General features: G+C 42.7%; 1 protein-coding gene across 2 annotated transcripts in view; it reads right to left on the bottom strand.

The window, feature by feature from the left end:
• Nucleotides 1-419: 419 nt before the first annotated feature.
• Klhdc10 (kelch domain containing 10) overlaps nt 420-24615 on the bottom strand; it is a 55643-nt gene continuing 31447 nt past the window's right edge. For both annotated transcript variants that reach the window (XM_021190057.2, XM_021190060.2), the window contains 8 exons: nt 14426-14647; nt 12546-12700; nt 9934-10082; nt 9156-9240; nt 8191-8257; nt 7657-7704; nt 6009-6148; nt 420-5082 (listed from right to left, as the gene is read on the bottom strand). In XM_021190057.2, coding sequence (XP_021045716.1) covers nt 4873-5082; nt 6009-6148; nt 7657-7704; nt 8191-8257; nt 9156-9240; nt 9934-10082; nt 12546-12700; nt 14426-14647 — 1076 coding nt within the window. In that variant the 3' untranslated portion in view covers nt 420-4872. The remainder of the gene's footprint in view (nt 5083-6008; nt 6149-7656; nt 7705-8190; nt 8258-9155; nt 9241-9933; nt 10083-12545; nt 12701-14425; nt 14648-24615) is intronic.

Below are 24615 nucleotides of genomic sequence, written 5' to 3'. Positions count from 1 at the left end.
TAAACCCCAGTAAAGGACTCAGCTCCCACGATGACCTTTTCTCTGGATTGTGAAGTCCCAGGACTGCTCAAAGGGATCACACTGCCCTTACATGTCCCCGTGTCACCTGGGCAACACCTAGGCAAGTCTGACAGCATAGGAACCTGCTCAGCAGTGGTCTGGGGTATCTGAAAGGTCGCAGTGAGAGGGGGGACTGCCTGCCCCACAGGCAGAGCCAAGTTCTACAGAGCAGGGCGGGCTACTGTGTGTCCAGGAGAGAGGGGTGGGGGCAATAGTGGAGGGCACGCAGATATGATAGCAAAGATGACTCTGGTGGGGACTGAGAAACGTGTAGTGACAGGGGTAGGGCTGGTGTCTATGTCAAACAGGTGAACTCACACATGTGCACAAATCACTGCAGACAATCATGGCAACTTGGACCAAGTAGATTTAGAGATTTATTGATCAGATTGTTTTAGAAAACCAACAGCGAACACTGACAAGGTAGGTAAGTACAGGTGGAACGTTTCAGGGTGGGTTCACTTGCTCATTGGAAACCGGGAGAGGCGGGAAAGCTGTCCTGATCACATGGCATGCACACCAGACTGCAAAAGGACATCCACACTGTGTAACAGGACTGTGGCAAAGAGCTTTAAAGTAAGGCAAGCACTGTGTATGGCCTCCACTGCCTGCAGGAAGAGCAGAGCCTGGCCCAGCCTGGGAGCAGCTCCAAAGGTCGGCTGTCCGTTCCTGCCTGTCCCCCCAGCCTCTGCAGGGAGAAGCCTGGAGCTTCCCGCTGCCTCCTTTATATTCCTGCCGTGTAACTAGCACAACAGCAATCACAACTACTTAGTGAAATTGGCCTTTTCTCTGAAAACTGCCTCTGACTGGCCCTCTGCAGACTAAGTGGGGCCTTTAAAAAACTTCGCAAAAGTTTTAGAAAGGATTAACAAACATGGTAAGGCCACCAAGGAGATGGCACTACCATCAAAGCACAGCTCTGTTTCTCACACCAGACAAGGGGAGATTTTTTTTTTTCTTCTTCCAAATCTCACAAACTTATGGACGGGTGACAACATATGGAGGTCCCAGAACCCCACAGTGCCTGCTTCAGGCCCAGCCAAAGCTACCAGAGCTCTAAGGTACCTGGGGACCAATGGAATTTACACCTGTGGTAACCAGCTCTTGAAAAACCTGGCTGAAAAGATAAACCCTCCCGCATTCACCCTGAAGCCCAACACCAGGAAACAACAAAGAACAAAAAGGAAAGTGGCTTTTTGTGCTAGTCAGGGTTGGTGGGAGGGCCACTCTCTAAGCATCACTAAGACCACAGAAAAGCAAACTGCTTTTACAGGTGACAAAACCAACAGTCTGAGAGGACAGAGCACCCTTGTTGCACACCAGGACATCAGACTGCACAAGGTGACTCACTCCAAAGGAAGAAACAGAAAAGCAAGCTTTGCTGAGAGCCAGGAAATGTGCTCCAACGGTGGGGTTTCTGTTTCTGTCCAACACAGCCTGCTCATCCCACAGGAACTAAAAGATCTCTCTGGTCAGGAGGCAGCAGAGAACTCAGCAGCAGGCTATGCTCAGGGTTCCCACCGATGTTCGTTTTCCTACCAGTGTCTAATACCTCTAAGTTAACTGGGACCCTCGCCTGGTGGCTAGCTGCTGGCCCTTTTGAGCTTCTTTTCCTTTCTTGACTTCGAGTCCCTTGAAAAGGGGACGTGTGTGGAAGGACAGGAAGGAACAAGATATGTAAATCAATTGTTTGAAGGAGAAGTCTAAACACTGATTATCTATGGATTTCGATTGTGTGTGCTTTCACCTTGCTACAGTGGATAGCGAAAGATCAGTCATACTTTTAATCTAGAAATGTTAATATTTTCATCATATATATAATTTTAAAATCTAGCTTTGAACGGGACATGAATGCTATAAAGCAAGCTTTTATATCAAGTCATTAGGCCCTGAAAGATGTTTTCTGCCAGTGGAAAGGAAGGGTTTTGTTTGTCCTGAAAAGCAGGTAAAGTTTCGATATATTATATACTGGTTTGCAGTTTTCTATAAAGTGGAAAATACCTTATCATAAAAAAAGCATCATTTAATAAGGTATTACATTCCCAGATAAATTAGCGTATGGGGGTAGCTGTATTAACATTAGCTTTTAATTCTCTACCTGGGCAACACTTTCAAGTGTTTCCTTATTCCTGGGCAAGACATGCAAATGGGAGATAGTACAAACAGGGATGGGAAAAACCCCTTAACTCTAACAAACTGAGGAACAGTAATTTTTTTTTTTATAACTAGAATAAGAAAACATGAACCTGAAAGAAATCCAGCTTTACCAAGAAGTTGGCTTATGATCACACTAAAAGTTCTTGGCATAATTTTACTCTAAGGTAATAAGTTGACTTGCCCAAGACAGGTACAAAAAGTAGTGTCACTGTTTTACAGTCGTCACTTCTACATAATCTGTACAGACCATATGTTTCTACATATTGCACTTCCACTACTTCCAGGACTGCAGGAAGATGGCTGGGCATACCTCAAAAAGGCAGTGGGGCAGCAGGCATCACAACCTTCCCACACCAGGTGATGCCATTGGGAATCCAGTGCTGGTTATAGAAAAACCAAAATGCTGGTGAGCCTTAGAGAGGATCCAGTCACTTTCCTTTAAGTCCTTCTCCACAGTCATTTGGCATCCAGAACATGTGCGTGAGTTGCTACGGCATTCAGCTGCTCCCCGCACCACTTTCGCTAGTGTTCTATTCAAAGACACTTTAGACCCAACATGCACTTCTAAGATACAGAAGGTCGTTGATGTCAGATCTCCAACATCTATCTCAAAGAGGCTGCCTTCAACGGGCTTAAAAAGGATGCCAACAAGTGTGGCTTGAGTCAGCCCCTTCCACAGCTTTCTAGTGTAACAGAACCAGAGACAGCCCCTGTAGTCCAAGGACCATGGAAGTCAAAGCACAGAGGCTGAACACTGCCTTTGGTCCCTATATAAACAAATGACAAATACCCTTCTGTCACCCTAGAAAACATGGCTTATTTATTTTGGATACACTTCCACCATGTGTCCAGGAGACCTGGTCCAGAGTCACACAGTTTTGAGCACACAGTGGCTCAGGCTAACTTGCTCTGGAGAGGGGTCTTACAAGGAGTATGCCTATCTATCAGTGGCAGGAAGTAAAAGCCACACTGACAGGAAGTGGTCAGAGCTGGGGTTAAGACCCCAGAAGAGCAGCTCCATTCCCTCACTCACAGATAAGGGCTTCTCTCAGGACCTCAGAGCACAGGCGCACTAACTTAACTTCCACGGATGGAGCATAAGGCCTGTTGGGAGGCAAGGGGAAGAGACCTCCCTAAGACTGCACACCGGGCAGGGACGTTTCTTTACCGTAACTCAAAGGTGACTTTATTTCATACAAACTAAAGAGATCTCTTCTGGGCTAAAAGAGAAAGAAGAAGAATGTTAAAGCTAGGTGGAAAAGAGGCACTTAAAGGAAAAATATGTCTGAAATCTCCTACAAGCCTCCTCTGGAAGGAGCCTGCATGGGGGTCTGGCTGCACCCCCACCCCCGGCAGGCCTCCAGCATCCTGACTGCACCTACAGACACCCACAGGCTTACATAGGTCACTCCCCAGCTCTTCTAGCCGTCTGAGGACAAAAGTAAAAATGTAGGTTACCTTTCTCTGCAGAAAGGACAAAACAAACTCAAAATCTCTCACTAACAGAAGCGAATCACCCTGTCTCACCCCTTCCTCCTGCTGGCTTTCCAATGACCCTTGCTTCTTGAGAAGGGTACACTGTGCCTTTTCCCTCCCGTCACTAGACAGTCACAGCCTCGTGTACAGAGAAGCGGACAGCAAAGGAGGCAATAAGCTCAGGAGGCAATCAAGAACCAACAGCTTGAGAAAATGCAGGAACATGGTCCAGAGACTTAAAAAGAAACAAGTTCTAAAAAAGCAGCAGCTGCTATGCTAGTCAAAGCCCATCACCCCAAGCAGAAGCTAAGACAGTAAGTCTGAAGGGTGCAGGTGCTGTGCTCTATCTACTGTCCTTAGACATTTACATCACACACTTAGAATCTACAATTCCCCATGAAGAGGTCAAAGACATATTTAAAGCCATTAATAAGCACAGGGGAAGTTCAAACTGCCTGGAAAGAACTTGATGCCATATACATTTAAATTGAAAGACAGCAACAGAGGGATGGTGACAGACACACTCAACATTGGCAGGCCAACGCTAACCACTGGAGCATTACAAGATTGAAGGGATCACTAATCAGACGTCACTGAACTGCCTGCTCGTGTGAAGGTCAGGCATTTTTACACCAAGTCATGAAGCACCGTTGAGTCCAGCCACTCCGTACATCTCAGAAACACTAACTCAACATCCAGACTTAAACAACCTGCCAGACTACCAAGATTAGTGTTCTCGCTCTATCTCCCAGACCACAAGTTGTTGTTGCTGGCTTTTTAAGCTTTGTGTTTGTTGATGATATTTTAATCTGTACTGTTCGTTGACATGGTCATTATGTTCAGAATTAAAAAAAAAAAGCAACAATTTCTCTCTCTTGATTCTTAACATTATTAAGGGACTTTCAGATATTCCCTCAACTCCATCAAGAAAGAGGGAGTGCATAAGTATGTGTGGGGTGCATTAGGAGGGGCAGGAGGGAGGGGAGCAAAGAAGAAAGCACATGAGAAAGTGAGATGTCCATAAACTAAACCCATTCACAAAAAGGCATCTGATGTATTTTCTGAATAAGGCCTTGATCAGGGTAACCAATCCTCTTTGTAGCACATTCTACACTGCCCATAAATAAAGGAGTCTCTTTAAATTAACATTTCCAGTATCAATGAACAGTCCAGAAATCTTCATTTCAAACGCTCGATGAGTTCCTGTGTGAGTCCAAGGTGCAGAAGCTGCGTTCGGGAGAGGTTTGCTAGGTTGGGGAAGGCTGCAAGCAGCTTCTCCCATGCCAGTTCCAGCAGGCTAGGTACCACCAGCCAGATCTTAAACAGCGACCCAGTCCGTTTATTTTCATGGATGTTCACCACTCCTCCGTGGATGTACATGCAACCGGCCTATGAACAAATGGTAGTGAGAAGACAAAGTCAAACACCTGAGGAAGAGTGACCAAGGCAGACTCAGCAATGGAAAGCAAACAGCCTAGGTCTAACTAAGGTGAAATGGAACAAAACCACCCCTCAGGCTGAGATACAAACCAGGTACAGCACTTGTGGAACTGCCAGGCCTGGGCTCAACACACAGCCCCACAGACACAAACTGTCTCACTGGTCTAAACCTACGTGGAAACCAAGACTGTTCCTATAACGAGTAGGTTACTGGAGAAAGAATAGGGCTTTGGTGGGACTTTTGGCTTTGGTTTTGATATAAGGTTTTATGTACTGCCGAGCTGGAACTGGATTCTTACGCTCAGTCCCACCATTCAGGAGGCTGCCCACCTCAGCCTCCTGACTGGTGGGATTACCATGGCCAATTCTATAGTTTTGTTTTGTAATTTGATTTTACTGTGCTTTTGTTTGGTTGGGTTTTTTCTTTTGTTTTGTTTTGGTTTTTTCAAGACAGGGTTTCTCTGTGTAGCCCTGGCTGTCTTGGAACTCACTCTGTAGACCAGGCTGGCCTCAAACTCACAGAGATCCGCCTGCCTCTGCCTCATGAGTGGTGGGATTAAAGGTGTCCATGTGTTTTAACATTAAGTACAAAGAACTTTTTATTAACAATTAAATTTAGAGTATACTGATTATCCAAAGTACCAAATGCTGGTTATACTACAAAGATGAAAATCAGGTTTCTATAGTCTTTTCAATAATATGACAACAAAGGGTAACACCATTCTGTTCTCTTATACATTATATTGCTATTTTAAACTTGGATGTGACTGTATTTCCCTCTCCTTTTCCAAATCTGGTTGCTATCAGTAACTCTTCCCTGGCTAGTCTTCTTCACTACCTACAACTACATAAGATCAATGTGAGAACAAACTCACAGGAGTGACAGCTGCACAGTGAAAGTAAACGGGCTCTGGCATGGTGGCAGGGAGCTTCACCCACTGAAAAGTCTGCAGATTCAGCTTCCAGATGTCTCCCAGGATCACTTCTCCGTTATAGCCCCCACAAATGAAGACATCTGTCACCAACAAAGGAAATGAGCTGCAGCTATAGCACGCCTTACAGAGAACACGTGGTAGCTGACAGGTGGGTCATCCCATAACACACCTGGGACACTGGCTGGGATGGAGGATGCCAGCCAAAGGAGGCTTCATGGCAAGGCTCTCCAATCCAAATATGTCTCGGCTACAGACACGGCCAGTGCGTGAACTTCAGAGAAGTGGCACTGGAAGTAAATAAACTAGGTGTAGGGAGAGCGCATGCTTTGAAGGAGGGTGGCTATGCAGTCCCAGGGAGACGCTCTGGGGGAGCAGGCTAGCTACTTCTTCCCAGTTTCCAAGAGAAGCTAAAAAGCCCACGAGTCAGAAAACACTAATCAAAAACAAAAACACAGCTACAGAGGAGTTTCCAAACTCTTCCTTTGAGTAACATCTTGGAAAGAGCATGCATTTTTTTACTCCCAGAGACAAAGACGCTCCACGTAGACATTTGGAGAAATGCACACTGCAATATGCAATCTGGGGCCACAAAATAGGTTCTTCCTGGCTATGTTCAGCCATGATAGCAAACACTCATTCGATCTGTAGAGCTGTGGGTTGGTTAGTTTATAACTATTGATCAATTTGTAGTAAAGGCCATGTGACCTTAAAGGCTGAAAAGTTCCAACTATATGGTGTGACTTCCAGGAAGCAAATGAATAAATGGCTAATTCAAGTTGGGATCATGTTTAATGCAATGCTTAATTAAACTATAAAAAACAGCAGAACGTTTTTTGGCTAGAATGCAAGAAAAACTTGAAAGCATCTCTCTGCTCTCAGAGGCAAGGCAGAGCAGCACCACCACCTATAAACCTCACCCAAAAGCAGGAGCAAGAGCTTAACAAGCCCGACGTATATACAAACGGCAGATAAACACTACTTAAGTCTGAACTGGAGTGCTAAAAGGCTGTCAGCGGTCAAGCTCCTGCATACACCCTTTCCAGGAGTGGGGAGGAAGACCCGGTGTGCTCAAGGAGGTCATCAAACTATAAAAACTATTAAGTGCACAGTAAATTAAAAGTCATTAGCCAAAGGCTCATTATCACTCTTAGATAAATCATACCAAGCCTTTGCTACAGGAGGCCCAAAGAATGAACTCAGAGTTCTGACATCAGACGGATAGCAGAATAAGCACGACGGTATAGTTCTCTGAGGGTTATTACAACTGTAGTACGGTGTGCACCAATGTCTTACTGTATAAGCACCCACAATGCTACACACAAACCATGCTGAAGGGGCCATTGGTACAATAAAAGCTTACTTACCATCAGCTTCAGAGTTCTTTTAACTGAGGGAGCCCAGACCCAAAACTACTTTACATTCTGAAAACTGCCGAGAAGCAAAACTCTCTACAGTTCCCTTTAAGTTTAAATTAAAACGTAGGTGCTGTCCAAAATTATGCACCCCTTTTGAGGAGCTTGTTAGGAAACCAGTCATTCTCAGCAGCTATGATTACAGAAATGAATCAAACTTTATTTAGATTCCATACCATTTTTTATTTGAACACAACTGTGACATCGTCGGGCTGCAGGAAAACCTGTCAAACGCAAATACAGAAACTCAATTATTCACAGAAACCATCAGATCTTCTCGTTGCTGTGTGAATTTGTGTGTCTCTGTATACCGCATGTGTGTGCCTCAGAGAGACCAGCAGAGGAGACCGTGTAACTTGGAGTGAGCTGGAGTTGAAGGAGGCTGTGAACTACCTGATGGTGGGTCTGAACTCAGGTCCTCTGGGAAGCCGTGTGTGCTTCACCCACAACCCCTCTCTGGCCCCTAGGCCCCAGCCCTTATTTCACACGTGCTTTTTTCCCCCGTGCCGTGTAACCCAGTGATCCTCCTCGTTGAAGCCCCTCTGCTAGGTTTCTAAGGGAGAGTAACTGAGCTGAAGAGGGTAAGTAGTTTCTAATGCCAGTTTTATAAATATTTTATGTGCCATACCACTTAAGAAAATCACCCTTACCCCCTAAAAAACAAGTATAAAATAGAATTGTAAAGACATGAATCAATACTTTTAATTTACCTATTTTTTCATGAGGTTTTGTTGCGATCTCCTCCCATGCATTTGTTTCAAGGTTGTATGCATGGATCTTGGAAGAAACAAATGAATACGTGTACAGGTAAATAACTGTAACCTTAGTTATCGTGAAAGCAGATTTTCTTTTCTTTTCTTTTTTTTAAAAATTATTTTATTAGATATTTTCTCCATTTACATTTCAAATGCTATCCCAAATGTCCCCTATACCCTCCTCCCGCCCTGCTTCCCTACCCACCCACTCCCACTTCTTGACCCTGGTGTTCCCCTCTATGGGGCATATAAAGTTTGCAAAACCAAGGGGCCTCTCTTCCCAATGATGGCCAACTAGGCCATCTTCGAAAGCAGATTTTCTAAAAGTAAACTTTTTTAGAACAGTTTTAGAAAAGCTAGACTAAGGAGAGATGCACATGTCTCTTAGTGGTCTGTGCTGTCCTACTGTGTGTTGTCCACGGTGAGTGAGAGCTATTCTTGCAACAGAAAGAAACAAAGCAACATTGGAAAGGGTTCAGACAGAAGCTCAGCAGACCTCTTACTGCCTGCTCCAAGGCCAGCCAAGAGCTCTGTCACCTGATCCTCACTCATCTCGGTGATTTCTAATTCATTTGAAATGCCCTGGGGACAGATGACTAAGAGCCCTAAGGAGCTCGATGCTCAGGAGTCAGTGGTATGGAGTCCCGACAGGGATGTCACATTCCCAGAAGCCTGTTCCAATTCTAGTCACCCAATCCCTAGTCACCGCCTCACCCACCGCATGTTCACTCGTGTGAAGAATGTGACTACCAACTGCAAAGCTCTGAGTCCAACCTTCTGTCACAGACAACACTGGTCACAAAACAAGTGTTGAAGCTGCTCCAAAATTCAAGCAACCAACAGAATCATCTTAATTAGTATGATATATGCCTGTCTATTCATCTCCCAGTACTTTTACTTCTTTAAGAAAAAAAACCTACCTTGTTTAAGGAATAGGCTGTCCAGGAAGTACCTCCTCCCAAGATGTAAATCCTCTGTCCATCATGAGCAATTTCATGCCTGTACCTGAAAATACCAAAAAAACCAACCAAACAAACAAACAAAAAACCACCACACGTGGGTGAGAGGGTGCCCAATCTCGATTAGTATCTTAGCTATCTCTAAGATTAATTTTATCTTTCTTTCTTAATTTGCTGATTTGTGTTTTTTAGATTGTCTATAATCTTCCATCTCCCAAGTTCCCTCCCAGGCAGCCCAGCAAGGACACTAGAGTAGGGCAAATGCAGACCCCAGTTAGTCTGAAGAGAGGGGATATTCTCCTCCAGGCAATACTCATCGACCCTCGTATGACTTTAGTGGGAACTGCTGCTATTCATTTTTTTGTTGTTTTTTGGGTTTTTTGAGACAGGGTTTCTTTGTGTAGCCCTGGCTGTCCTGGAACTCACTCTGTAGACCAGGCTGGCCTCAAACTCAGAAATCTGCCTGCCTCTGCCTCCTGAGTGCTGGGATTAAAGGCGTGCGCCACCACGCCCAGCTACTATTCATTTCTTTCAAACATTGCTAGCCTCTTACTACTGAAGGACAACAGAAATAATATATTAAAAATGTTACACTTAGAGGAAAATACTCTTATTCTCATTAACAGCCCTTTCTTCCCTACTCGTCTGGATCCAGCTACTCTCCTTCTTCATGTTGCTAAGGCTCTGGCAGAAGTCAGATCTCAGCAAGAAAGGCTATTGCTCAGTCCCCGCACCTCACCTCTCCTCCGGCAGGTCACAGGACAGGTTGTTTGGTTTGAGTTGTGTCCACACCATGGTGTTGAGATCTAACTTGTGCAGGTCTGTGCTATAGATGTAGCCGGTTGTTCCCCCAAAGACATATAGGGACCCATTGATGAGGGCCATGGCCTGTGGAAGGTGAGTGAGAATACTCCTTAATACTTTAGCACAGAACTTAAATTCAGCAGATGTCCCCAAGCCGTATTTTATCAAATTCTCTTCCTTTTGCTTTTTCTTAGGTTTGTTTGTTGTTTTTGGGTTTTTTTTGCTGATTTTGTTTTTCAAGACAGGGTTTCTCTGTGTAGCCCTGGCTGTCCTGGAACTCACTCTGTAGACCATGCTGGCCATGAATTCAGAGATCCATCCGCCTCTGCCTCCCGAGTGCTGGGATTAAATGTGTGCATTACCACCTGCCTGGCCTCTTCTTCTTCAGCCTTTAAGATATGTGAATCTTGGGTAGAAACTTGTCTCAGTAGTTGGAGTGTTTCCTATTCTCCCAGAGCACTGGAGTCAGTTCCCACCAGCCATTTGGGTAGCTCATAACCACCTGTGACTTCAGCTCCCCAGGCACCTGTGCACACACACTGCATAAATAAAAATAAAATATCAGGGTTGAAGCAATGGCTCAGCACTTAGTCTGGTTGCTCTCGCAGAGGACCTGAGCTCAGTTCCTAGCACCCACATGGTGTCACAACCATCCCATACCTCCAGTTCCAGGAGATCTAACACCCTCTTCTGATCTTCTTTGGCACTACATACAGATGTGGTATACACATATGCAAGCAAAACACATATACACATAAAATAAATCTAAAAATAAAGTGTCAAATTTTGACTGAGGTATGATAGTGTTTGCTTATAATTCTAGTTCTCAGGAGGCTGAGGCAAGATCTGAAGTCTGAGGATAGATTGGGGGCTCCATAGTGAGTTCCAGGACAAACTGAGCTACAAAGTGAGACCTTGTCCCAATAAAACAAAACAAACAAATAAAAAAGACAAAACAACAAAAAGGAAACATAAACAAATAAAAAAAAAATCACATCAAAATCTCAAAAAATTAAAGGTTAAAGGGCTGGCAAGATGGACCCACTGAGTTAAAAGAGCTGGCCATACAGCCTGACATCTGAGCTCATCCCCAGAATCCAAAGTGGTGGGAAACAACCAACCTGCAGAAGTTGTACTCTAACGTATACCCGTGGGCTGTGTGCCATCTATGCACACACACACACACACACACAAAACATACATGCACACACACTCTAATAATAATAAATGAACAACTTTGAAAGAAAATTCAGGCCCTTCATCTAGGTGAGCTAACATATGCCTCTCATCCCAGCTCTCATGAAGCTAATCTCAAGCTGGGCCAGCAACACGTGAGCCCTTGTCCATGAAGGAATGCAGAAATGACTACAGCATTTTATAGAGCTCACTCGGGCTGTTTCCCCTCGCCTGTACAAAGGTGAAGCTTTGCCAGCTCTACCTAGAAAGGAAATGAGTCAGATGACTCCCAACTATAGGGACAGTGAACAGGAGCATCCCCTGAAAGCTGCTTCTCTTGTAAGCAGTCTGAAGAAACACTCCAAGAAGCAGCCACAGATGGAAGCTAAGCTAGCACCATCCTACAAGTCTGAACCGCAGAGCTGGCACTCTCCACCAGACTCCTCTTCAGAGGACTTACTCAGAAGCACTGCCACAGTTGCCTCTCAGAGCTTAGGTGCTGGGACAGAGTGTGATCTAGGGATGCTCCCTTTCAAAGTTAGAGCTCAGAAGTGTTTAATCACTCCTGTGTGCCAGACAGCTGAGCCAGATGCCACACAGTGCCTACTGTAAGTGCCGCCACTGGTCTCAAAGTCTGTTTATCTTTCTGGATATAACTTTACACCAACCTACACAATCTCTACATGTCTTAGTTCAAACTCCTGTTCAGTCTCTTACGAGCGACGTTTCTTAGGAAATAAAGTTCTTTAGAGAGTTCTGTCATCAGACCAGCCTCAGACCATGCTAAAGCTCCACGTTACTCTAAGGGTTGGTGTAGTTAAGGATATTTCCAAGTAGATCTAGCTCCTGACCTTCAAGTTGGATTAGAAGCAAACAGTGGCCCTGGGAAGATGGTTTGCTGGGTAGAATGCTGCTGTGCAAGCCTAAGGCCCAAGTTCAGTTCCTAACACCTTTGTGAAACAACAAACCAAACAAGCCAGGAGTGGTGAGATGTACTTGTACACGCAGGGCTGGCGAGGCAGGGTCGGCAGACCCCTGAAGCTCCCTGGCCAGGCAGGCTGGCCTCATCAGCAAGCCCCAGAAGCCAGAGACACTGTCTCAAAAAAAAGAAAGACAACAATCAAAAGGTGGAGAGCTCCTCAGGGACAATACCTGAGGCTGGCCTCTAGCCTACACATGGAAAACAAACCCCACACACAGTCCAGAATGGCGGCAAGAAGAGAGGGAATGGTAAGATCCATAAATTACAATGCTCCATCAAGTCCCATCTCCACTGCAATCTCAGCAACACTGGATTCTGACACTGCTGCTAGAGCACAAAGCATGAGGCAAGCACACGCCCATGGACCTGCAGGCAGTGGCAGGCAGTACCTGTCCATATATCCGGCTGGGCCTCTTCCCCCGACAGCTGAGGAGAGCCCATCTCTTGTACTTCACATTGCAGACATGGACATCATTGCCGTTGCTCTCACCAAACGGGATGCCTGTACCGCCGAACACTAACAGGTTGTTTCCATGCAGCACAACTGGGGAGGAAGAAACATACATTCCACTCATGCACTGTTTTCTGTAGTGTGTTGCCCCACGAGCCCAGACCACCTGAAAAGCTCAAACATGTCGACTTTAATGATCTTACTAAGATCACACATATCTAAGTATAGGATTTTGCAAAAGAAATAGCTTAGTTCATACTACATGGATTCTCTCACACGGCTCACTGTTAGATATATGATACACAGCCAAAATGCACTTGTAGAATTAACTAAATAGTGTGCATAGCAAAATCAAGTCTACAGAATACCACTGCTGTTCAAGACAGCTCAAATACACAGCAAAACAGAGGAAAATGATCTATCATCTTTGTCTTAGAAAAGACCCCATAGGACTGGAATGGGGGATTAAGGGCTCATTCTCTGCCAGAGGAATGATCTTTATATTTTAAACTATAGTTTCTGCCAGTTTAATCCTCTACCAGATAAAAAGAAACACCAATATCCTGCAGGCAATTTTGGTATTCTACCTTTTCTTTTCTGTTTGCCACATTGCACACAACCCTCCCTTTCTCCTTGCCTCCCTCCTTCCCTCAACCCTCTCATTTCAGTAGCTCCTCAACTTCCCCATAATCGCCAAGCAGTGGTGGCACACACCTTTAATCCCAGAACTTGGGAGGCAGAGGCGGATTTCTGAGTTCGAGGCCAACCTGGTCTACAAAGTTCCAGGACAGTCAGGGCTATACAGAGAAACCCTGTTTCAAAAAACACACCCCACCTCCCCCAAAAAAACTTGCCCACAATCCTTTAACTCACACAATGCAGTAGTTAAGTCTATATTCCAGTGCCGTCAGGAGTTGGATTTAATTCTAGTGGGACTTTAGGAAAGCTAGTTCACAACACCCCTGAGGCTGGAACTGTAAATGCTATTCTCTTTTCTCTTTCATTATTACTTTCCTCTCTCTCTCCTGTCTCCCTTTCTGTGCTAAGTCTGCATCCAGAGCATGGTGCACTCCACCACTAAGCAATGAACCCATTTCCACTTTTAGAGATGCTAAACAGAAACAGAAGTAACAAATGTTTGTTTTTTTAACTCCTCTATTTATTTTCCGGAGATAAGGTCTTGCTATGTAGCCCAGGCTAGCCTCAAATTCATTGCAATCCTTCTGTCTCAGCCTCCCAAGTACTGGGATTATAGGTATGCTCCACTGTAATGGTAAAAAGAGTTTAAATAGCTTGCTGAAGGTTTCCTAAAAAGAGCTGGGATTCAATCCCAAGCAATCTGGCTTCAGAGCATTTACTTTTAGCCATTTGTTCTCACGGCCCCTCTTAAACCTTGGTTCTTCATTTGTACAATGGCAATCACTGTAGAAACTTATATCACAATGATGCTGTAAGGAAGTAAAGTCCTCCATTTAATAGCTATTAATTACTACAGCTGCAACTCCAGTTTTTCATTTGACTACATTTTTCCTAGGATATATGTAATACTTTATATTGAACCTGAGATGGTGTTGGTCTCACTTTACAGGTAAATAGTTAAAAACTCATCAGGCAACTCAATATTATACAGTTAGACTCAAATCCAGGAACTCAGCGATTCAGAGTCATTACACTATATTATCACCACAGTGAAATACCATTCAGTGACAACACTTATCATGTTGTAACAGTGTACATTATTAAGAAGGGACAAGTGACACAGAACCTGCCATTTCAGATAGTTCACAAAGTCAAAACTTCAAAACTGCTGGCACTTACGTGACATAGATGCCAATTCCCGGGGCATGTAGCCATCTGTGCCCATCTGGTGCCACACGCCTGTTGCAAAATGATACCGCCAAAGCTCCCTGAAGAGAGGGTAGTCTTCGTTCTCCGGCCCTCCCGATTCATCATAGTCTGGATTATACCCTCCGAACACATAGAGATTGGTATTATCTGCCACACAACGGTGTCCACTGCGGGCTGGGGGAGGTCTGTGGCCTAAAGGAGAAGAGGATGGTTTTCCAAAAGTGGCTTCAGATGAGGAGCATAAACAGAATTAGTAACAACCATTTGAACTTCCAAAGGGAGTCGGGGGACCCCTAACACACGTGGGTATCATTACCTAGCTTATTTTATGCACTTACACAGACTATTTTAAGATTTTAGGGAGTTAGTCTCCATTTTTATTTCCTACGATTTTTAAATTTCAAAGACTAAAAGATTCTTCCCAGGAGAGGTGACACAGCATGATAAACTCAAGAAAATGACTGACGATATGGAGTTCAAGAGAAGCAAGAGAGGCCTAGTGCTTCAGACGCTAAGGTCAGTGGTCAGACCTCTTCCTCTTTAGGTAAGAGCAGAGGCAAGCTAGATTAAACTGTGACTATTGGAGAGAGCAATCACGAACATGAATGAGTCATGTCTAAGTAAACACATACATGTAAGTATACGCTTAAAAAGAAAACTGGCTCTCGTGAGCTCAGAGCAAAATTAAACTTTGAATACCATTCCAAAACTTTTCAAAGAAAATCCTGCATATATCCCAAAGAACACCTTATATTCTGTTTAAGGCTATTACTAAGAAAAGCTACTATGAAAAAAATTTAAACTCAAAATGATCAAAAATAAAAAACTGTAGGTAAGACCTGACCTCTGAAATACTCCATGATATGGGTAAAGACAGCATTTTCTGGATAGGACTCCAGTACCCTTCCCCACAACCCTCCCCGCAAAAGGACAAGGTTTGTGAAACAGGAAGGAAGCAAGTTATAGATTTTCTTTATCATATTTTTCTTTATGATAGCAAGAATCCAGTTTGCCTTGTGCATGGTTAGCAAGCATTCTGTCACTGAGCTATAGCCTGAGGTTTCAATTCCGTCACCAGCCAGGCCTGTGCCATAAGCCTGGAATCAAAAGTCCTCAGGAGGCTGAGGTAGGAGACCCATCATCTCAGGGCCTGCCTGGGCTCAGAGCATAAGTTCAAGACCAGCCTAGGCAATTTGGGGATATAGCTCCAGTGGGTAGAATACTTATCTAGCATATTTAAGGCCCTTGGCTAAATACCTGGTATACAATAAGTAAATGACTGAATTATATACATAATTCACTTAAACTAATTTTGAGTTCAGTTTAAAGGGAGAAAAAAATCCACTACTTTATATTTCAATTATCCTTACAACTTCTTATACCAGTCTACAGAAGTCCTTAAATAGTTACAGAACCAAACAAGCTGAAATAGAATATGGACTAAGATGACACTACATTTGTTACCCTAAAGATACCTCTAATTCATGTGCTACTGATGATAGTATAATGTCCACTAGTACTTAGCACACTGCTAGACACCTGCTTTACTAATTATTATTTATTACCAATCTAATAAGGCCTTTTGTGTCTTTTTAAGCAAAAACTCTACTTTCTATGATAAACTTTGGAACAAGAATTAAAATGCTATGCACAGAACTAGAGTAACTGAAAAACAAAGCAATGTATCTTTTAGTACTCTTGTCCTGTCAGTCCTGAGTGTAAATCAGGACAGCTCTTTAAGGCCCGGGCTAAGCATCTCAGAGCCCTCTAATGCTAAACTACTTCCTTTCACTTCCTCACTAGGGCTGTTAGCCTCACTGCCCAGCAAGCCTGAAGTCCTTCCTTTGACCTCGGCCTAGGCCACCTGCTCTCTAATTCTCCAGGGTAGAAAGTCTCTCAAGTCTACCATATGTCCCTTTAGAGTTCTTCTGGATCAGCAGCCTCCGCTTAAATGTTAGGGCAGACCTAAAGTTATCGAGATGGGATTACTGTATTTTGTAAATATGAGTCTAATACCAGGCAAGTAGAATTCAGGCAACTAGATATTTACAAATGATTTATGATTTGGTGTAAGTGAAGAATTAAGTTTCCTTCTGGCACACTGAAAACAGGGGAGTAAGCTATGCAAGACTGAGCAAGGGCTCCCAGGACATCCTAGTTCTTTCATCCAGGACATTGGTGTAGACACAACCTTTCACTGAATCTGTTTCCTCATCTGTGCTGGGGACGGTACCACTGTACCCCACAGATTTGTTATTCTTAAATGCTCACTGGCTTACATGTCTATCTTTCCAGGGAGTGGAGAGCTATTTGAGGAAAGAGAAATGTAGGTGAACCCACTTTTCTGTAACCTAGTGTAAAGGCTCACAGAAAACACTGAAGGGGGTTGAGAATGGAACTGGTTTGTAACTGATTCTTTTCCACTCATTTCATCTGTTTGTTTTTCTATTGCAAACAGAGTAAAAGTTCCTCAAAGGCAAACAGCATGTACAATTATCCTGCATTCCACATCACCCGACACAGCCGGAAAATACAACACATCTAAAAGTTTCCCTGAGTTTAACTTTAGGCCAAAGTAAACAGTGGCAAGGATGATCAAAACAATGCCCAGCTCTGTGGACTCTGACACAGTATTTCCAAGATAGATGGTGTGGAGCTCAACAGCGAGCAGGCACTGAGCACGTGGGAAGCCTGGCTTCAAACTCCAGCACCAAAGGAAGAAAAGGGGGTGAGGGCGAGTGTGACTAGGGGACGGCTAGACTGTGTAATGATCTTTGCAAGGTACAAATGCATCTAGGAATTAGCAAGGCAAACGTAAAACAGTTGCTATGCTCACTGGTCAGGAACTAAGACTCTCATGGTTTTTGTTTCTAGGAGGCATTAGATAATTTTTAGGTTTTACATTTTGGGAAAATGTGAAAAGAAAGACAGTAGCATTCTAGGACTTTTAACGGACACAGAGCAGAGAACATGGTCTAGGCTTACTGCCATCTTGGTGATGAACATAACTCATGTGGATCAAACACTGCAGCAAAATGAAAAGATGATTTGACATAAAATGTACCCATTCATTCATTCTAAGCTCAAAAATTCCTGGACAACAGCTGTGAACTGTTATTGTGACAGGTTCTGGACCAGTGACACTATCTCTGGGGCTTACAGCCTAGCTCTGCCCAGCATAATGCAGTAATCCCTGGATACACTTGAAATGTGGCTGGGTCCAACAGGAATTTGTGTTCAAAAACTTAGCACCCCTAAAAGAATATCAAATTGCCGGGCAGTGGTGGCACATGCCTTTAATCCCAGCACTTGGGAGGCAGAGGCAGGCAGATTTCTGAATTTGACGCCAGGCTGGTCTACAGAGCTGAGTTCCAAGACAGCCAAGGTTACACAGAGAAACCCTGTCTCAAAAAACAAAAAACAAAACAAAACAAAAACAAAAAACAAGCAAAAAAAAAAAGTAAAATTACCAGTTCTATGTTAGTGATATGATAAAATGATATGGGTTAAATAAAAATATTAACATAATGTCTTGTTTTTCACGTGGCTGCTACAAAACTTTAAGCTTGTAGCTCCTGTATCTCCCAGATAGTGTTGAGTTTCTAGTCTAATTAAATGGCTGGGTAAGAGCATTGGATCAGTACCTGATCAATGCTGAGCGTTCTGTCAAGGAGCCTTTAGAGCTGCACAAAGTTAAGTTCTTTCTCCACAGACCTCCTTCCTATAGCCCAAGAGTAACTCCTGAATAACAGAAACCCATTTCATTTTAAAAATCACAGGACTGTGTCAGGGCAGGAATCAAGCACTGGTTTTCTTCATGTGGCCAGCTCCTTGGCCTCGACAAGATGAAACTTAGTTTTAGTCTAAAGTCTCTGAGTCCTCCACCAAGTTTCCTCCACAGGTTTGGATTGCCTGCTTCCAAAACTCTCACTAGAAAACAGAGGGGTAGGTTTCAGAGTGAGCTCAGAAGTAAAGGATTCACAGAGCCAAGCCCAAAGACCAGCATCCAACTCCTGAACATACATCACACACACACACACACACACACACACACACACCACGCAATGTAAAAATGTGTAAGTGAGAAATGAAAAATGAACCTGCATGCTGAGGTGATCTGACCATCAGAAGAGACCCATGGCTGTGGGACCTGGACAGCTGAGCCATCTTCTTTCCCGAGGCAAGTACCTGCTCTAACTCAGGGGTAAACAGGAGCTATGGTAACTAGGGAAGTGGGTTTGAATTTATAGCAGAAACCAGCTAGTTCTCTGAGATTATGCAATAGATGACTAGGTCATTTCCAATATTCTCATTATTACAAGTAATACTGGACTAAAGTTTCTTCTACATATTCATATGAAAATGTATGAATAAATCTAGAAATAGATTTTTGGGTCAAAGAAACATGCATTTCAAATATTTACAGATATAACTACTGTAGAGCTATATTTGTTACAATAGCTGAACTGGACTATTTATAATCCTAAATATGTGTATGAAAGTGTGTATTTTGTTCTTTTCCTGAGACAGGGTCTTAAGTAGCCCAGGATGATTTAAGCTACTGATCCTCCTACTCCTACTTCCAGAATGCTACAATTACAGATAGGGGCCACCATGTCCATTTTCAGTGTTGGGGATGAATGAAAGGCAAGTGTGCTACCAACTGAACTACACACCTCTCCTAGCACTACTGCCTTCCTATCTTCCTTATTGAGACAGGGTCTAAGTATGTAGTATGGGCCATCCTTTAACTCTGTTGAGGCAGGATCTCACTATATAGTATTGGTTGACCTGAAATACAGTCTTTAGACCAGACTACCTTAAACTCTTAGAAACCTGTTTATGTCTCTTCAGTGAAAATATTAAGGGCATGTACCACCACATCTAGACAAGCCTCAAACTCTTGATCTTTCTCTGCTTCCCCAGAGTGCAGTCCAGAAAATTATTTTTTTAAAGATTAATTTTCTATGTTTATAACTAACAAAATGTATGTACACTATGTGTATACCAAGTTGCCTAAGTGGGTAAGAAAAAGAAATCAGAGCCTCTGAAACTGGAGTTATGAACAATTGTGAGCTGCCATGTAGGTGCTGGGAAACAAATCAGGATCTTAATCAAGTACTCTTAATACATTTTTGTTGTTGTTGTTGTTGTTTATCCAAGTTTTGCTGAAATTTACCAGAACAAGGTTGGATAGAAGAGACGGCACTGAAGAGATGAGTCTTGCTTCAGTGAGGACACTGCTCAAATTTCACTTCAAAATTAGTATTTCCTCTTGGTTTCTTGTTAATGGTCTACCAATAAAATAATCATTAGATTTTGTTCCTTATTAGAAAAGGGTATGTTTTTAAAATAAAATTTGTACTGAAGGGGCTGGTGAGATGGCTCAGCGGGTAAGAGCACCTGACTGCTCTTCCAAAGGTGCAAATGGCTCACAACCATCCTTAACAAGATCTTACTCCCTCTTCTGGAGTGTCTGAAGACAGCTAGCTACAGTGTACTTACATATAATAAATAAATAAATCTTTAAAAAAAAAAGTTTGTACTGAAATGTTACATACAGAAAGGGACACATATAAGGCCACCATGCGATACATTTTAACAAAAAAGAATGTTTAAATCTTTGTTAAGTTTTTTGTTTGTTTGTTTGTTTGGTTTTTGGTTTTTCAAGACAGGGTTTCTCTGTGTAGCCCTGGCTGTCCTGGAACTCACTCTGTAGACCAGGCTGGCCTCGAACTCAGAAATCCGCTTGCCTCTGCCTCCCCAGTGCTGGGATTAAAGATATGCGCCACCATGCCCAGCTTTTTGTTAAGTTTTTATGGGGGCGTCATACTTTTTCTTTGAACCTATTAGTGTAGGTACTACCAACTTCCAGAAGCTTGCCCTTCATGATCACAGCACCTTCCAAACCACCTCTTTACTTAGATTGTTGTGAGCTGCTATAAGATGCTGGAAATCAAACCTGGGTCCTCCACAAAAGCCATCAATGCTTTTAATCTCTGATCCATTTCTCCAACCCATTAATTTTTCTGTCAATCATCAAACGAGTGGTCTCTCTATAGTTTTATTATACACTGCCATATCTTAGTGTGCATTCCCAAATAATATTTGAAGTGTCTAACAAAATGATACAGTAGCTGGATAGTGGCACATGCCTTGTAGCACTTGGGAGGCAGAGGCAGAAGGATCTCTGAGTTAGAGGCCAGCCTGGTCTACAATGCAAATTCGAGGACAGCCAGGGCTACACAGAGACACTGTCTCAAAAAACCAAAATAAGAAGATGTAGTATGAGCCAGGTGTGGTGGCATATGCCTTTAAACCCAGCACTCGGGAGGCAGAGGCAGGCAAATTTCTGAGTTCGAGGCCAGCCTGGTCTACAAGTGAGTTTCAGGACAGCCAGGGCTACACAGAGAAACCCTGTCTCGAAAAACAAACAAACAAACAAACAAACAAAAGATATAGTATATATTCTTTTGGGTTCTTACTTATGATTGTTTCAAGGCTCCCTCCTTTCTGTTGTTGTTGAAGATGGTGTGCAGTCTGCTCATCTCCACTGTTGCATGGCATCTCTGTATGAGCATGCAGCCCAGTTTACTCACTCAGTCCAGTTCTGTGAATAGACATCTAGGTGCTTTCAATCTGTGGCTTATTACTGATATAAACATTTTCATACATGTTTTCAGGTGTATAGGGGGCTACAATGCTGTTGGCTATAAGTCCAGAGATTGAATTCCTGAGTCTTAAAGGAAACCCTTATTAGATGAGACCATAGTTTTCATAATGGCTAGAACAATTCCCATAGTTACCAACAGCATGAAAATCCTTCAGTTCCATATGCATGTCAATACTTGGCAGTCACTGCTCCCATTGAGTACTTCCTGTTAGTCTACAAACCTATCTCACACTAGAACATACATTTTCTCTCGTTGCTGATGAAATTGGGCACTTTAAAAAAATCTTTTTAGATGGAGTCTCTCTGTGTAGTCCTGGCTGTTCTATAAATCACTATGTAGACAGGCTGTTCTTGAACTCCCAGAGATCCTCTAACTTCTGCCTCCAAGAATGTCGAGATTGAAGGTATACATCACCATGCCCAACCAAGTTGAGCACTTTTTATGTTAGTTAGCCATCTGGAATTTTTCATTCAGTAAATGCCTACTCCAGATTTTACACATGCTTATATAGAGATGTCTTTTATAAATCCTGATTTGCATAAATTCATGGTATATGCTTGAAATGAGGATGCTCACTTCTCACCTATATATTTCAGTACTGAAATTCTGTACTTTTACTAAGATTTATTTTCACTTATGTATGTGTGTGTGCACATGTGTGTAAGGGCATAGGTATGTGCACATGAAGGCAGGCCCAAGGCTGACTTCTTTCCTCTTGCTGACTGAGGAAAACTCATTTCTCATCCAGCTAGTCTGACTGGCCAGCTTGCCCTTGGACCTTAGCCTTAGCCTTCCCAGAACCAGGATTACAGGCAGCCTGCTGTTACCCCCTGGCATTTACAGACATTTTGAGGAACCCAAACTGGTCCTTAGGCATGTACTACAGCAAGCACTTTATTCACTAAACAAACAATTATGAGACTTTTAGCACTAGTTCCAACTGTTTAATGTTAGTTATAGAAGTGCAATACATATGTATACACACATATCACACAATTCCTCTACACTGTTAGAAATCTCTGTAATTGTATTTAGCTTTATGGCTAAGTTTTAGTAGAGTCTCTACACACTACTTCATATATTCAAATCTTCTTCGATTTGGACTTTTTTATGTCACCAGAAGTAACTTTCCAACTAATTTTCCCAAAATGAGTGTACTGCATAAATTCCAGATCTCTCATTTATTCTGACTCCCCCTACCTTAAGCAGAATCTATCTACAAAATAATTTCCCCTGAGGACACAGGATGCAATCAGTGATCATTAGCAGTCTGTGCTGCAGGCTGAAACCCGGGGTCGGTCTTGAGTCTGACGAGTGAACAGTTAGTTCACTACTGGATCTGGGAGGACACTGCTCGATAGAAGAGCTTCCTCTCAACCTGCTTCTACCACGGGTGGCTACTGCAGCTGTTCATCTTAAGCCATCCATATCAAGTTCCCTTTAGTGACTGTGAGTCTGACATTGACAAAATGAAAGTCAGGCATAACTGTGACACTTTTAATCTAGCAATCTTGGCAAACTGAGGCCATCGAGTCTCAGGCAAACCGGAGCTACTTAGTGAGACTCTGTCTTAAATATGAAATAAACACTAGTCAAAAAAAAAAAATCAAACTATGTATAATGGCACATGCCTTTAATTCTAGCACTCAGGAAGCAGAGACAGGTGGATTGATGAATTCAAGGCTAGCATGGTCTGCATAATGAGTTTCAGGTCAGCAAAGGAGGTATCTCAAGACTGAGTCTTTAAAAAAAAAAAACAAAAACAAAAAAACAAAAACAAAAAAACGCCAGGCGTGGTGGCGCACGCCTTTAATCCCAGCACTTGGGAGGCAGAGGCAGGTGGATTTCTGAGTTCGAGGCCAGCCTGGTCTACAGAGTAAGTTCCAGGACAGCCAGGGCTATACAGAGAAACTCTGTCTCGAAAAACAAAAAAACAAACAAAAAAACAAAAACAAAAAAATACCCAGGAGGCCAAGTGTGAGGGATGCCTTTAATTTAAGCACTCAGAAGGCAAAGGCAGTCAGATCTGTGTGTTCAAGGCCAGCCACATCTAGAGAGTAGATTCTATGCCAGATAGGGCTACATAGTGAGATGTTTCAAGACAAACAAACAAATAAAAATAAATTCTGATTTCAATCATATATCAACTGTATTATATTCAGTGTTGGTTTCTCAGTTAATGTAATTCCATTCTTAAGACAGCGCTGTGTAGCTGTTGTAGAACTCACCATATAGCTAATGTTGACCCTGATCCTTCTGCATCGACCTTCGAAGTTCTAGGATACAGGTGTGTCACACCATGTGTATAGTTTTCAATTAGCTTTGCAGTACTGAGAACTGAATTCAGGTAGGAGAGCTCTCTACCACTCCCCCCATATCCACTTGTTTTTAACTACCTTTAAATTCCTCAACAATAAAACTATAGCAGCTAACATTAACTGACGTTTCTAAATGTAATTTAAAGCTTGGTAAATATTCTCTCTTGATATTTTTATCTGTGAATAGGTACTATTATTAACATCCTAGCTTTACAAATAAGGAGACTGAGGGAACTAAGAAATAAGCACTTGCCCAAAGTCATACAGTTGGCAAATGACAGAGCCTGGATTCAGATGCGGGTAACCTGACTCCACACTTCCTTTTTCTGTTGTTTTTCAATAGAATTATGATGACACATCATCATTTATCGTTTTTTAGTATCAATGATATTGGAGAACTTAGGAAGGTAAGTGGATACTTTATTTACTACTTTATGATGGAAATCCAGTGTTTCAGTATACCAGAACTGTTTTTATCATACCACACTGTTAGTTGGTAGAAACCTCTTTTGAGAAGATGTGGGATCTAGTTACAGAAAATAGACTCTATGGAACTGCTTTCAACCAAAGCAAAGGGTTTCCAAAATGAAAGGCATGAAAATATTTTGAAAGAGTATTTCTAAAGTATAAATAAAGTTGTTTTTTTTTTTTAAAGAAAACACGCAATGAATTATTGAGAAAGCATTTTCATGTTCTCAACAATTTGTTACTACTTACAACTACAACAGTTAAGGATATACTAAAATCCACAACCATGCTCTCCCCTGGCCACACTTTATAATTAGATCTAACTCAATATACCCCTCACATGCACTGCACTATCAAACGGAGATGCAGAAGCAGCTGAAGTCCCACTCCCCCTGTTCTGGCAGAGCTTACAACCTGAGGGGAGGCACACACAGTGAACAGAAATCAGAACAAAGTGGGGACAGGTCTTCCAAGTTTTCCTAGAAGTAACTGCTAGACTTACTGTTAAAGAATCAGAAGTTTTTCTGGAAATACTTATTAAAAGTGTTAAGGGATAATCAACTAGTGGTCTGCAAATCAATGGGAGTTTATCACCTTCTCCCAAATTCTGCCCTGTAATTATCCATGCCACGCTTAATGACAAGAAGTATGTCACACAAGAAAATCTGGAAGTCACTTTTTTTTGGTTTTTCGAGACAGG

This window comes from Mus pahari, chromosome 2 (assembly GCF_900095145.1).
Source record: "Mus pahari chromosome 2, PAHARI_EIJ_v1.1, whole genome shotgun sequence".
Classification (NCBI taxonomy): Eukaryota; Metazoa; Chordata; class Mammalia; order Rodentia; family Muridae; genus Mus; species Mus pahari.
This window is presented reverse-complemented; position numbering and strand designations above follow the sequence as displayed.